General features: G+C 48.2%; 1 protein-coding gene and 1 long non-coding RNA gene across 3 annotated transcripts in view; one reads left to right on the top strand and one right to left on the bottom strand.

Moving 5' to 3' along the window:
• The window catches only part of ASTN1 (astrotactin 1), a 293,056-nt gene extending 279,554 nt beyond the window's left edge, over positions 1 to 13,502 (top strand). For both annotated transcript variants that reach the window (XM_031435723.2, XM_031435722.2), the window contains exons 22-23: positions 7,587 to 7,770; positions 10,806 to 13,502. In XM_031435723.2, coding sequence (XP_031291583.2) covers positions 7,587 to 7,770; positions 10,806 to 11,043 — 422 coding nt within the window. In that variant the 3' untranslated portion in view covers positions 11,044 to 13,502. The remainder of the gene's footprint in view (positions 1 to 7,586; positions 7,771 to 10,805) is intronic.
• Positions 2,231 to 6,371, bottom strand: LOC135318942 (uncharacterized). The gene is made up of 3 exons (XR_010377412.1): positions 6,137 to 6,371; positions 3,690 to 3,785; positions 2,231 to 2,702 (listed from the first exon to the last, which is right to left on the bottom strand). It is a non-coding gene; the product is annotated as an uncharacterized LOC135318942 (long non-coding RNA).
• Positions 13,503 to 13,874: the final 372 nt, after the last annotated feature.

The raw sequence follows: 13,874 nt of genomic DNA, 5'->3' as shown, positions 1-13,874 counted from the left end.
CCATTCCATAAGTTGTCTTTTTGTTTTCCTTATGGTTTCCTTTGCTGTGCAGAAGCCTATAAGTTTCATTAGGTCCCATTTGTTTATTCTTGCTTTTATTTCTTCTAGGAGAACATTTTTGAGATGTATGTCAGATAATGTTTTGCCTATATTTTCCTCTAGGAGGTTTATTATATCTTGTCTTATGTTTAAGTCTTTGATCCATTTTGAGTTGATTTTTGTGTATGGTGTAAGGGAGTGTTCTAGATTCATTGATTTACATGCTGCTGTCCAGTTTCCCCAACACCATTTGCTGAAGAGACTGTCTTTATTCCATTGTATATTCTTGCTTCCTTTGTCGAAGATTAGTTGACCAAAAGTTTGTGAGTTCATTTCTGGGCTCTCTATTCTGTTTCGTTGGTCTATATGTCTGTTTTAGTACCAATACTATGCTGTCTTGATGACTGTAGCTCTATAGTATTGTCTGAAGTCTGGGAGAGTTATTCCTCCAGCCTCTTTCTTTCTCTTCAGTAATGCTTTGGCAATTCTAGGTCTTTGATGGCTCCATATGAATTTTATTATGATTTTTTCTAGTTCTGTGAAATATGTCCTGGGTAATTTGATAGGGATTGCATTAAATCTGTAGATTGCTTTGGGCAGTGTGACCATTTTAACAATATTGATTCTTCCAATCCAAGAGCATGGGATATCATTTTATTTACTTTTTCAAAAAAACAGCTTTTGGTTTGATTGATTTTTTTTCTATGGTCTTTTTAACGTGTATTTTATTTATTTCCTCCCTAATCTTTGTAATTTCCTTCCTTCTGCTGCCTTTTGGGGTTTTTTGTTCTTCTTTTTCTAGTTCATTCAGCTGGTGGGTTGTAAAGTATTTTTTTAAGTGCCATAGTAAGTGTTGGGTAAACGTTAGGGAGTACACATTCAGGGGCTGTGTCGGTCATGGTCAACTTGATACAGCTGGAGTCAGGAGCCATAAAGAAGGTGATCTGCGGGCTACCAGCAAATCAGCATGGCCACAACAGTTCTCTTATTGAAACTTGTACGCCCTAAACTTCCAGAATCAGTCATTGTCTCTGTTAATATCATTAACCATGCGTGGAGTTTGTTCTTGAGTAGGAACTCAGTAAGTATTTATTAAATGACTAGAATATTGCCCGCATTTTATACGTGCAGACATTGAGATTCGGAGTAGATAAAGTAAGCTGACCAGGGCCGCAAAGCTAGCATCTTCCAGAACCCGCACTCAGACTCATCATTTGGCGTCAATGCCCATTCTGCTTGCAGTGTTAAACTAGACATTTTACAGGGTTATTTGTGTAAAAGACTGAAAACTTTTCTTTGTCTTTCAATACTGATGAAGAAAAGACGTACGTGAAAAAATAGTGTTCAAGTTAGGTACCAGAAAAGCTCCCCCTTCGGGACTGTTGGTGTCCACTGAGGCGTAACAGTCGAACGGAGACCTTTAAGTAGAAGACAGAGGTGCTTTTGTCTGGACTCTGAGCGCTGCCGGGCTCGTAGGGTATGGACTGAATGACTTCTGATGGTCCCTGAAATCCCTTGAAGATGAAAGCAGAATGTGGGGTTGAAAACCCCTAGAGGAGAGACTGGAGAGGACCCACAGCACCCTTAGTTCATCATCTGTTGATTTTCTACAAGCCAGAGAGGAACAGGTGATGAGAAGGTGCCCCAGCCAGTTCTGTTTTGGAGAATTTGCTGACGTCCTTGCCGGCAGCCACAGCAGGCACCTCGGACTTGCTTGCTGAACAGGCAGCAGGCTGGTTGGCCGTCGGGTGGTGAGAAGCAGGTAGGAGGGACGTCGCGTAAAGCTGCCTGCAGGAATAGATGGATCGAAGTGACCCGGGGATAAAGTGGCCAACGCAGGATAATCTGCCTGGGAGAGACCACTTCCCTGCTTCTCTGTGGGGCTTCTTTGCGTTTATTCTAGTCCCCAGAGCATAGCAACATGTGCTTCTTCCTTCTGACCCTGTGTGCCCCCTGGCAAAGAAGGGTTTCTGAAATCCCAGCAGACCCGCTGGGAGCTCGAGAGGCAATTTAATGCTGAGAGAATGAAATTAACATTCCCAGGGCCTGCTCTCCTCCAGTCGGAAAGGAGTCCCATGTGGGGCGGATGCGGAGATTAATGAGTTAGACTAATTGAGGGCATCCTTGCAAATTAATACGGACCTGGCACTTACACCAAGAAAGCATACGTTTTGCCTCCTTCAAACCCAGATGGCGATCGGAAATACAACTCACTTGGGTTGAGTTTAAACCTAGTAACAAATGGGAATTACCTTTTGAGTGACCCAGAGCATGACCTCAGCTCCTAATTATCTAGCAGGAAGCCAGACTTTATTTCTTATATGAACATTTTCCCAAGCGAGATGCTCTCTATGTAGAATTTTGCCATCTCGTGACAGGAAGGCCACTGTGCAAGTAAGTTTCTACCGCTGTTTTATTGAAGCCATCCTCTCCCAGCAGGAAAGGCTGAATGAAGTTAGCAGTCAGATCAGCCCGATCCCCAGGTCCAGGCACAGCCTTCCCAGAGTTCTTCATGTAACTTCACTAAGCGAAGGCTGGTTCTCATCCATCTTTTCTCCAACCTCCATCCTCCTTTCCTGATGCCAAACATAAATACTGTCCTTTTCTTCATTTTCTTCGTTCACGGCCATTTGTTAATTATGCCACCGCCCTGACATTAGATGCTAAAGAAACAGAAAGAATTAGGCTCAGAATTTGTTTACAAGAATTTTATAATTAGATTTCACAAGTTTATCAAATCAGACAACTTATTTTAAGCCCTCACTAAACACCTGAACTGGGCATTAGTTGGGGCAAAACCCCCAGCCTCAGGGAGCTTATATTGAAGCAGGGATGTCAAACAAACAAAAAAGCAAAATAAATAATATTTCAGATAGTGACCTATGTTATGGAGACATATAAGCAAGGACATGATATGGGAAGGACAGAAGGAAGAACTTTAACTCGAGTGCATTAGGAACAAGGCGAAGGAGGAAGACACTCTGCAATTTGGACAGTGCTAAGAATGCCAAGATGTAACGCCAGGTGGGAGTCATTGTCCTCAAGTTTTCATGTGGAATTCTGTGGTCAGTTACTTCAGTGCGGACAGACAGTGGTTTCAGGTAGCTCCCCCAGAATACTGACAGTGATGACTTAGGACCTCCCTTCAGGGGACTCTGTCATAACAGCCAAGGAAGGTACAGATGCTTCCTAGGATTCTTATTTCTTAGGAAAAAGAGCAATTACTGCTGGGGGATGAGAAAGCTCACTTCTGCTCCTGGAGTCACTCCTCTCATTTAAATAAGACTATTTAATGGCATTGGGAAAAGCATGATCCAGTAGGGAACCAGGACCAATAATTAAAAAATAATAATATCTACTATTGTCCAACTCTCTCCTCCCTCACCTTATTCCAAACACCATGGCTTATCTGCTGTTTTCAAATCTGCTGTCTGCCGTAGCTGGGGAGTCTGTGCCAGCATTTCTTCTCCTCTGTGTGCTCTGCCCCAGGTATCCCCCCACTGCTCACTCTCTCCCCTCCTCCATGTCTTGGCTTGAATGTTCTCTTTCCAGTTGAGACCCACCCCCTATTTAAAATCGCAGTGCCCCATCCAGCAATACCAATCTTCCTTCTCCTGTGCTATTTTTTTCCCACTTTGGAAAACACTTACCTATTACGCTTATTGCTTAACTGAATGTCTCCTACGACCAGACCGTGTCACAGGGTCAGGAATTTTGTCAGTTTCTCTCTGCTGTAGCCCAAGTACCTAGAAAGATGTCAAGCACACAGTAAGCACTCAGTACAAATTTTATTGAATAAATGAATGAATGAATGAATGAATGAATGTATGCTCACTTTGTCCAGACACTGGGCTAAAGAAAGGCTTTACATTCAACATCACTTTTTTCTTACAATAAATCTTGGAAGGTAGGTATTATTATCATCATTGAACAGACAAAGAAACTAAAACCCAGAGAGGTTAAGTAACTTGTCCAAGGCCACACAGCTAGTGTAATGGAACCCAGCTCCACTTGACGCCATGGTGCCTGTCCTTACCATAGCTTTGGGTCTGAGGACTTCAGTCCCAGCCCCGTTCATTTACTCTGCTCCCCAGGAGATCTTTCTAATAACTCGGTTCCCTTTTTCGTGATGAGGCTGTGTATATAGACACCTCACCACCTCTTCGCCTGCATTTTAACTATTCCTGAATCGCATGCAGACCAAGAGAGGGAAGACAGATACCTATTTTGGATAGCTCAAGACTGCTGTGAAGCGGAAAGCTGGGTAAAATGATGACTGAAAAAAACCTGCTAATCTTTAACATTCTTTGAGTTAGTGAATTCTTGAGATACTATGAAAGCTAATGAAATAATACCCATAAATTCCCTCAGTGAGCTAGGAGGAGCCAGAAATACTCAGGCTCCGGGAGCCTGGCATATAGATCTTTCTGAACGTAGCATCCCATTTAGCAATGTAGGCTTTCCAAGCACACCCTGGAGTTAGATTATCTTGGTTTTAGGAGATTTACAGTGGAACCTGGGCCTATCCCACCTGGTCCCAGGCACAAAGGCTGCTGCTAATGGGAAGCACCAGCCTTCTCTTGCTGGACATTACTGCTGCCTTATGAGAACAGCAAATATGCCAGAAAATGCCTTCCCAGTCATCACTGTTCCTCAGCGGACTGTCACAACCGGGGCCTGAGGCCTGGGAACCTATTTCCCATCACCAGAAATAAGAACAGATGGACATCCATCAGAGGGTGGGAGAAGGAGCCCCAAACCTCCCCATCTGGGCTCCAGTCTCATGACCCACACTTTTCCTCCGTGGGTCATTCTCCTCTTAGTACACAGTCCCTACCTCCCGCTGACCACAGCACAGCTCTTAGAACAGTCCTTCTGCTTCTTTCCATCTCAAGTCCAGAAGAGACAGACACTGGGCATACCTACGAGGCCTCTCCCTTACTTGGCATCTGTGGACCAGCCAGGGCCATGTCCTCCCCTGGAAATAGTCACCAGAATCACATCCCCCAAGACTCTGCCTCCTGTATCTCAAATTGGTTAAACACTACCGTCCCCTGAGCATCGATGCAAAAGAGCAATGAAGGTGGATATAGTTTTAAATCTTGACTCCAGCCTGCAACGACTCTCTGACCTTGGACGGGTAACCTGGCCTCTCGTGAAAGTCCCCGTTTGTGGGACAAGGACGTCCACACCCATTGTGCAGTGGTGATGTGAGGATGTGAATGCACGTATGTAAAGTTCCTGGCAATCAACAGCCTGCTGATAAATAACTGGAGATACTAGAGATCTTTATATTCCGAATCACTGTCCACTTTATCTCTTGACCCTGCTTTAATAACCTGAGAATTCTAACATCCTGAAAGTCTAAATGGATTTCTGGACTGAAGTCATTTTTCATGCAGCTAAAGATGCTGACTACAAGAGTTTAATTGCTAACAGGTCGGTATAACCTGATCTGAAGATAGATCACTGGAAACCCTCACCCAAGGAAGACTCAAATGACTCCCAAAGTCATGAATTTCACTCATTAAGCCAACAATTTTTGATCAACTATATTGGCTCTGTGCTCACCACTCAGGACACTGAGGAAGTAAGATCTGGCTCCTGTCCTCGTGGGCAACGGGCAAGACAGAAAAAGAAGGGAATTATCACAATGTTTGGGCAGAGTGGAGGTAGAAATTTTATTCACTCCAACCCAGGAAACTGCTGCAATGATGTGTCATTACCAGCAGCCTTGAGTTCACTTGGAATGGTGACAAGGAATCAGCGCCTTTAGGCTAACAGCGGGTCCAAGTGGGCAAAGTCCGGCTTAGAAGCCAGTAGACTTCAGTTTCTTCAGCCCCAGAGTTAACACTGGATCTGAGACAAAGCACGGCTCTCCAGTTCCCAGCTGCTTAGGAAGGAAATGTGGTCAGTTCTCCTTGCTGACAGGTTTGATGAGAAGACATTTACGGATAAGGTGCTGAGAGCTCAATAGGGGAAAATGCCAAGGCCACACCAATTCATCACCACTTTGCCACATTCACCAAGTTCAGTCCTGGCAACGTCTTGGAGGCAGAAATACAAGAGAGAGAAATTAAACCAAAAGGTGACTCACTTGGACCTGCACTGGATTGAATGTCTATGTTGCCATGTTCCTGGAGAGCAGGTCCTTGTCCCATCACAGAAAGAATTCAGAGACGAGAGATGGAGGTCAAACACGTAGAGTGGGGATTTATTAAGCAATAGTACGCTCTCAAGGGGAGAGCGGCGGACTGTAGCGTCACTGAGTTTCTTTGGCAAGCTGGCTAATATGGGGTCATATAAGAACGAATGGGCGGAATGCTCATTGAAGAGGGAGGGGTTTGGGGTCATAGTCCTTGATTTCATCCCAGGGCCACCTTCCCAAGGGGAGGAGGGATTTTTGTCCTTATTTAATCTTGATCAGAAGTGTTACGGCGTCAGTGCATGATGGCACTTCTTATCTGCAAGGCTCATTTTATTGCAGTGAGGGCGTAATGAGAAAAAGGTTACATTCTGATGCCAGAGATTCCTGACTTTTCCCACCTTCCTTTGTCTGCCTCCAGGACATTTATTCCAAAATGTGTGGTTTCTTATCAATCCGGAGGTCCCTGCTTTTCTTTGTCTGCCCAAGGACTCCCGTTGTTCACAAGACGTATGGTTTCCTGCCGTTTGGCTCATGCCCCACTTTCTCTGCTCATGTCCAGCTCTCTGCCTGCTCTAACAACCACAGACCTGCCACTTCATACCTGTCTGGGTGGCCCTAGCAAAGGACCTGCGTCCCTGCTGACAAGGGACCAGGTTGCCTTTGGCACTGAGGCCGCTCCTGGTCTTCACGTTGCTCAAGGCAGTGCCTCACTTCGTCCCTGAGCCAAATGCTGTTCCCTCACGTCCAGGGCTTCCCCACTGCTTTTGCAGGACCCACTTTGTATCTAGGAGTGCAGGGGCTTTAATGCCTCATGGGGGCAAACGTGAAGAGTCCCCATGGACCAGTCCTGCATGGGAGCAGGTGACAGAGTCTTCTTCCATTCCCCCCCTGGATGGACCCCTGGGGATCCAGTAGTTTTGTGCATCCTCTCCTGCAAAACATAGCCATCGGCTCCTTAGTGCACTTTCTTGTATGTGCTCTGCCTCCTTTCTTGCCTCATTTCTCTCCATCCTCTTCCTACTTCCCTGGGACTGCATTTTCCAATAAAGTATCAATCTATGAGCTTTTGCCTGCGGCTCTGTATTTTTAGGAAACATGGGTAAAGACAAAGAATATTGTCCCTGAAATTGGCCTTAGAGAGATTCTCTTTGAAGGCTTTCATTATATAGAAGAGAAAACTGAAACCTGATGGGGCAGGAATAAAATGAATTACTCAAACCACTTTCTCCAGGCTCTAGGTAGGTCCAGAATTCTTTAAATAATTCCACATACCCGCACACACACTCATATGTATGTATATAAATACACACATATACATGCATATACACACATATGTGTCTATATTTATAATTATTGATATATACATATATAACCTTACTAATTTTCCTTTTCTCCTCAGAAATCGCAGACAAGATCTACAACCTCTTCAATGGCTATACCAGTGGGAAGGAACAGCAGACCGCCTACAACACCCTTCTGGACCTGGGCTCCCCGACGCTGCATCGGGTCCTCTACCACTATAATCAACACTATGAGAGTTTTGGAGAATTCACCTGGCGGTGCGAGGATGAATTAGGCCCCAGGTAATCGATAAACTTGTCTCTTTTAAAGACCTCAGCTCTTTGAAATTCTGTTCCTCTCCCACTACAATTCTGCATCCGTGAATTTGCAGACAGCCTAGGTGCACTTACGTGCTTGGAGAAGAAAGTCCTGTGTTTTAAGATGGCTCAGTTCATGCAGATTAGTTATGGATAAGCTATATTTAAGTAGTCAAGTCCTGCCTTTCTTACTTTTGAAGAAAGGAGAGAATTTAGGATTATCTTCCTGAAATAAAATGATTTTATGTGTAAGGTCCTGAAGAATCTATAGGCATTCCATAAATTATTTCCTATAAAGGTTGGTAGGCAAACAGATCCCATGGCTGTGGAAGGACACAGAGAGAAACAGATACGGGACTTTTCATTTGTTCTGTCTCAATTTTGGTAAAAAGGAAACCCTGGGTTAGAAAGTAGGTGTATATTAACAAATATCCTCCCTGCTCCAAATCTTATCATCACTCCTGCCCTCACTATTACTCCTGCCTAATATCCCCTCTCCCCACCTCTCCTCCCAAGTCCCTCTGTCTGCCTGCTCCCCTCCCCCTCCCTCCCTCCTTCCTTCTGACATTAGTTGAGGCCATATATACAGTTCTCTGTCAGAGAGCATGAATGTCACAATTGGAATAGCACCAACATTGCCGATATCGTGTTGATTTCCAAGGGAATCTGGATCGCTTTAAAAATTTCCCTCTTGTAACTCAAGAGTCAGAAAGGCAACTGGTTAATGAAAAGGGGGAGTGAGGGAACATGTGGATCTCACTGTGAAGTGAGGCCTGCTGCTGGCTTGGTGATCTCTTCTCAAAACTCTCTTCCCAGGAGACTCTTTCATGTATAATACTGGTTTGTCAAGACTATATATTGGGGGTGGGGGGTGTGCAGAATTTGTAGTTTCATTAGCTTGTGGAAAATAAAGTTTCACTTTTCAGTGTCGTGGACCTCGGGGAGAACCACAAGAAACAACCAGTCCCCTGCCTTGAGATACAGCAGCCCACTTTGGGGTGAGCCGTGAGACTGAACAGGAAAGTCAGTGGGGTGTGTGCATGTGTCCTGTAAGGAAGCAGAAAGGATCCCCTCGGTTCAGTTAAACCCAGTTCCACTAGCATTCATGGAGGCTTCCAGATGGAGTTGAGGGTTGAAATACTTTGAGGACCCTGTTGGTTGCACTGCTCTTAAGAAACAAGAAGACCACAGGTTCTGAGATGGTCAAGGGCAGGTCTAAATTCATTATTAGTTTTTTAGAAAGTGAGCAATGAAAATAGCCACAAAAACCCTACCTACTAGTTAAACCCATTTGTTTGAAAGTATGGCGAAGGTGCACCTTTATCCATTTCTTCAAGGTGATGCAGACACGGCCCTTCACTCTTCCTTCTCTCCCCTTCCTCCACCTCCCAAGAATGTGTCAGTAACTAATGACACGCGGCAGGACAGATTAAGAGGAGGGCCACCAAAGTCCCTGTGGATGACCATTTTTGGAAAGCTGGCTTGGCCAAATGGCAGAGGCTGACGGGCAGGGGAGAGACAATGCGGAAGCTGTTTAGCTGGCAGAGTGTGTGTTTGATTTTCTCTGACCCACCACTGACGTTGGAGAGAATGTGACCAGCCCTCTGATGACCTCACACCCTCGGGGCCCCTGCATTTCGCTGCTGCAGCGCAACACCTTGCCTCCAGCGCCACCTCTGCCCGTCTCTCGCTTGCCCTCCTAGGAATGCAGTGAGCTCAGCCCTTGTGATGCTCCTCGCCTGGCTGGAAGAAAATGAATGAAATGAATCTGCTTATTGTTCTTGAAAGCTCATTGTAAATGCAGGGCAGAAACTTCCAGTTTCTGGAAAGAATTGCTGATTGAACTAGAAAAGAGCTGCTTCCGCACCTGTAAAGTTGGCCTCGCAGTCGATAAATACTGCAAGGGATGCTGCTCACGGAGCTTTCCAGAAGAGATTTCACAGCCTCACCTGGGCTTGTTGGAACAAGAGACTCTCCCTTCATGGGTTTCTGATCACTTAGGTTTTTTGAAGAAGGAACAGCACAGCTGAGTGAGGGACACCTTTCCCCCCACTTATCCTAAGTGTTGAGAGTCAAAGCCATAAGGGCTGAGAACTGGCCATCCGGTGGTCCCCGCTCCTGTCAACAGAAGTAGATGCCAAGAAGAAGTCCGAACCCCAGTGAGCCAGATGGTGGTGACAGCCCAGCCCGCTTCCCCAGGCTGTACCCAGGGGTCTCACACTTTATTCTTGGCCCCGTGGGATCACTCCTTTCCAGTGAGTGTGAACTCGGGGAGACCTTGCCCACCTCGGCCGCTTTTGCTCTCAGATCTGCAACAGCTCAGGCTCCCTGTCATCACCTCCTGGATGAGGGCTCGATGGCCCTGGCCTCCTGACTTTCCAGAGGAGACAGCAGAACAGAGCGTGAGCTCACCTGCAGGTTAATTAGGTGATGTGTGCCACTGCGAGTCTGCATTTTCCCAAAGAATGACCCTGGGTCAGTGTGCACTGAGGGCATTTCTGCCCTTATTACAGTATAATCACCTCCAGACAGGCATAATTAGTTACATCTGAGATCCCCTGAACTGCAATTTATCGGCTGCTTCTACTCAGTTCAGAAATAGCCTTGAAAAGGGAAATAGCCAGTCAAACATATTATTTGTCATTTAATGGTGATAAATTACTGGCTTTAAAGTGAATTGATTTGTCTTTGGAAACTGACAACTATGATTTTAAAAGGGCATTAATTCCCACTAAAATATGAGTCGTTTTCTCTTCTTTATTTGTCCACAGTGCGTTTTGCTTCTCTGTTTTGCTTTGATGCCCCGCTTTGCTCATCCATCCTGATTAATTATTTCATTCATTCATTCGTTCATTGGCTTGACATATATTTATAGAGGGCCTCCTGATCTAACTGCCAACTCTGGGACAGGAAGCAAAACAGACCCGGCTCGGCCCTCTTGAGGCTGAGAGTCTCACGCTGTGGACCCTTCCTGCCTTATGCTCTGTGTAACCTAAGCGTCCTCCATGCTTGCCCCACAGGAAGGCCGGCCTCATCCTTTCGCAGCTCGGGGATCTCAGCAGCTGGTGCAACGGACTCCTGCAGGAGCCCAGGATCAGCCTGCGACGCAGCTCCCTCAGGTACCTGGGCTGCCGCTACAGTGAGATCAAGCCCTACGGGCTTGACTGGTCAGAGCTCAGCCGGGACCTCAGGAAGACGTGCGAGGAGCAGACCCTGAGTGTCCCCTACAACGATTACGGGGACAGCAAAGACACCTAGCGCCGCGGCGCGGCCGGAGCGCAGCTGCCCGGAGGAAGCCGGAGCGAGGAAGGGAGCCAGCGCGCCTGGGTCGGTGTGTGGCTTTTTAATATTTTTTAATGGAACATTTAAACCTCCGCAGGCAACATCTCGAGCAGGGAGGACGTGACCCTTGCTCCCTGCAGACCTTCTTCGGTAGGACGCCCTCAGCTGCGTGGTCAGTGAGCCTCCTAGCCGGGGCTTCCCGCGTTTCTCTTTAGGGGGGTATTTTCGGGCTTGTTTATTTTTTGGTTAATTTGTTTCGTTCATTCTCGTCCGAGAGGTTCATCAAGACGCTCAAGAGTTCTGTCATGCGTCCCCGAAAAGGGCGGGTGCGCCTGGGCTCACGGAATTCCCGCGTCGCCTACGCCTATGGCGGGGCACAGACGCGGCTAGGAAGCTGCGGGGCGGCCTCGGGCCCCGCCTCCGGCTTCCTCCTGCCGGAGCAGCTCACACCGGGAGCCCCGGCTCTGCCCACAGAGAACGACAAGAAAATCGGGAAGGCGGCTCCTGAGTGGGTCCCGTGGTGTCTCCCCAAGGCCTCTGACTGCTGTCTTCACACCCCAGAGGAGAACCAGCCCCGTTACGCACCCCAGCAGGCCCCCTGAAGTTCGAGGTCCTGCAACTCAGTCTCCCTGCGCAAGATCGCCGACCTCTCCTCTGAACATTCTGATCTTTAAGAGGCAACAAAATGCTACCTGTCAGATGCACCCGCAGAGACCTCGACCTGGGAGTCTAACTGGCAGCCCACATTCTAGGAAAGAAGTGTAGTTTATTGTTTAAAAAAAAAAAAACTCCTGTGCCTCCAGGGTGAACTTCTGTAGACCCCCAGTGCACATCACACCGCTTCCCCTGGACCGATGAGTCTTGGCTGATGCCTGCTCTGGTCAGGAGGGCTTGGCACCTCCACCTCAGCGTTCTGGTGAGCTGAAGTTACTGCCGACCAGAAAAAAGCCCTGTCCGTTTGCCCCTTGCCGAATTTGCTTAATTATGTTGCTGGTTTGGCAGATCATTCATCTCGCCTCCCATCTGGTTGCTGGGAGCGGCGGAGAGCCTGGGCAGGCGAGCTCGGTGACCGCAGGTAAGGGCCCGGCCGTTGTGTCTGCCCCACTCCCCGAGCAACAGCACGGGCGTGAGTGGGGGCCCAGCTGGCAGGAAACCCTGCCCTTCAGAAACAGCTCTGTGCGGCCCTGCGGACCCGTGACGGCCCTAACCGCCCCTAAACACCCCCGCGGCCTGAACGCTCGCTGTCAGCCCCTCTGCCTTTGACCAGGGCTCCTCGTTTGGGAACACGACAGAAGGGTCAGGAAGGAGATGCAGAATCTGTAGGGCCAGTCATTGAGCCATACCGATTTTTTCCTAAACAGTAGTAATGACAGAACTCGTTTACTGAGTGCTTCCTGGGTGCCAGGCGCTCTCTGAGCGCTCTAGGTATCGCTGAATTCTCGCAGTGCCACCCCTGCCCCTTCCAGGGAGGTGCTCTTCTTGGTTCCATTTCAGGGATAAGGAAACTGAGGCAGAGAGAGGTTATGCAACTTGCGTCCCCTCCCCCACTCTCATTTCTTACCCCCCTGAGCTACCATATGAAATCAGGCTGTCGGTTCCCCCACCCCCACCCCAAGCACGGGATTTTAACCCCTCGCCACCCTCAGCACTGCTTTCAGCATTGCCGGGACACGCAGCTCCTCCTTGCCCCGGCCTCCGCGGGGTAGACACGCCCACCGGGCACCCCAGCTCTGCAGCGACAGCGCCCTTAGGGACCAGGGGGTCTGGGGCCTTCCCCGCGGTGCCCGCGAGCGAAGCACAGGCTGATCTCATACCCCTCCCTGCGTCTTTCCGCAGAAAGACGGAGAAGTTTTTATCGCATTCTGGTATGTACCCCCCAGAGGTCCCCCCAGTTCCAGGGAAAAGTTCCCAGAAAACTCCGAGACCACCTGTGGTCAACACAAGGCCTCGGGTAAACTGCCTCAAAGGGCAAGTGTCTGATCTTGACCATGACCAGAGAGGAAGGGTCCCAACCAATGGGGCGGAGCCTGCGAGGAGCTGGTTTGGCCGCTGCTGCTGCTTCGCTGTCCCTTATTTATGTCCCCACAGAAAACGTGGAGGAGTCTGAGGACGCCCAGGTCAGGGACCCCCTGCCCTGTCCCCTCCCTCTGTGTTATCCAATAAAGGAGGCCCTGGCTTTCCCTCCCTCCTTCTGCCTCCCCCACAACTCTCCCAGGTCCCTCCACCTCCTCTCAGCCACCTCATCTCCTTCTGCTTCTCCTGTGACCCTTCCTGCTCAGCCTCTTCCTTCCCGTGACTCCCCTCCTCCTCCAGTGTCCCCTCTGCCCTCCACACACACACTGCATGTGCGCATACGCGTCCACACCACCCACACCACACAGCATACACACATACCGCACACAGTCACATGCACACTACACACACACTACAGTGTACGCACACACACACTATGCACACACGCATCCAGACTACACACACACTACACAGCATACACACACACTATACACACATGCGTCCACACTACACACACACTACAGATTACACTATTTACACATGACACAAACACAAACTGTAGGCCCACACAGTGTACACACCGTACACACATGCACACAGTATACACACACCACACACAGCCACAGATGTACACACAACACATATACACAGTCCACACACCTATACACACACACCACACGCTACACATGGACAACACACTATACAGACAATGCATACACTGCACACATTCTGTATACAAGGTGTATACACACCCACTGCACAGAGTATACACACACACTATACAAACACGACAG

Source organism: Camelus dromedarius, chromosome 23, assembly GCF_036321535.1.
Source record: "Camelus dromedarius isolate mCamDro1 chromosome 23, mCamDro1.pat, whole genome shotgun sequence".
Taxonomy (NCBI): domain Eukaryota; kingdom Metazoa; phylum Chordata; class Mammalia; order Artiodactyla; family Camelidae; genus Camelus; species Camelus dromedarius.
This window is presented reverse-complemented; position numbering and strand designations above follow the sequence as displayed.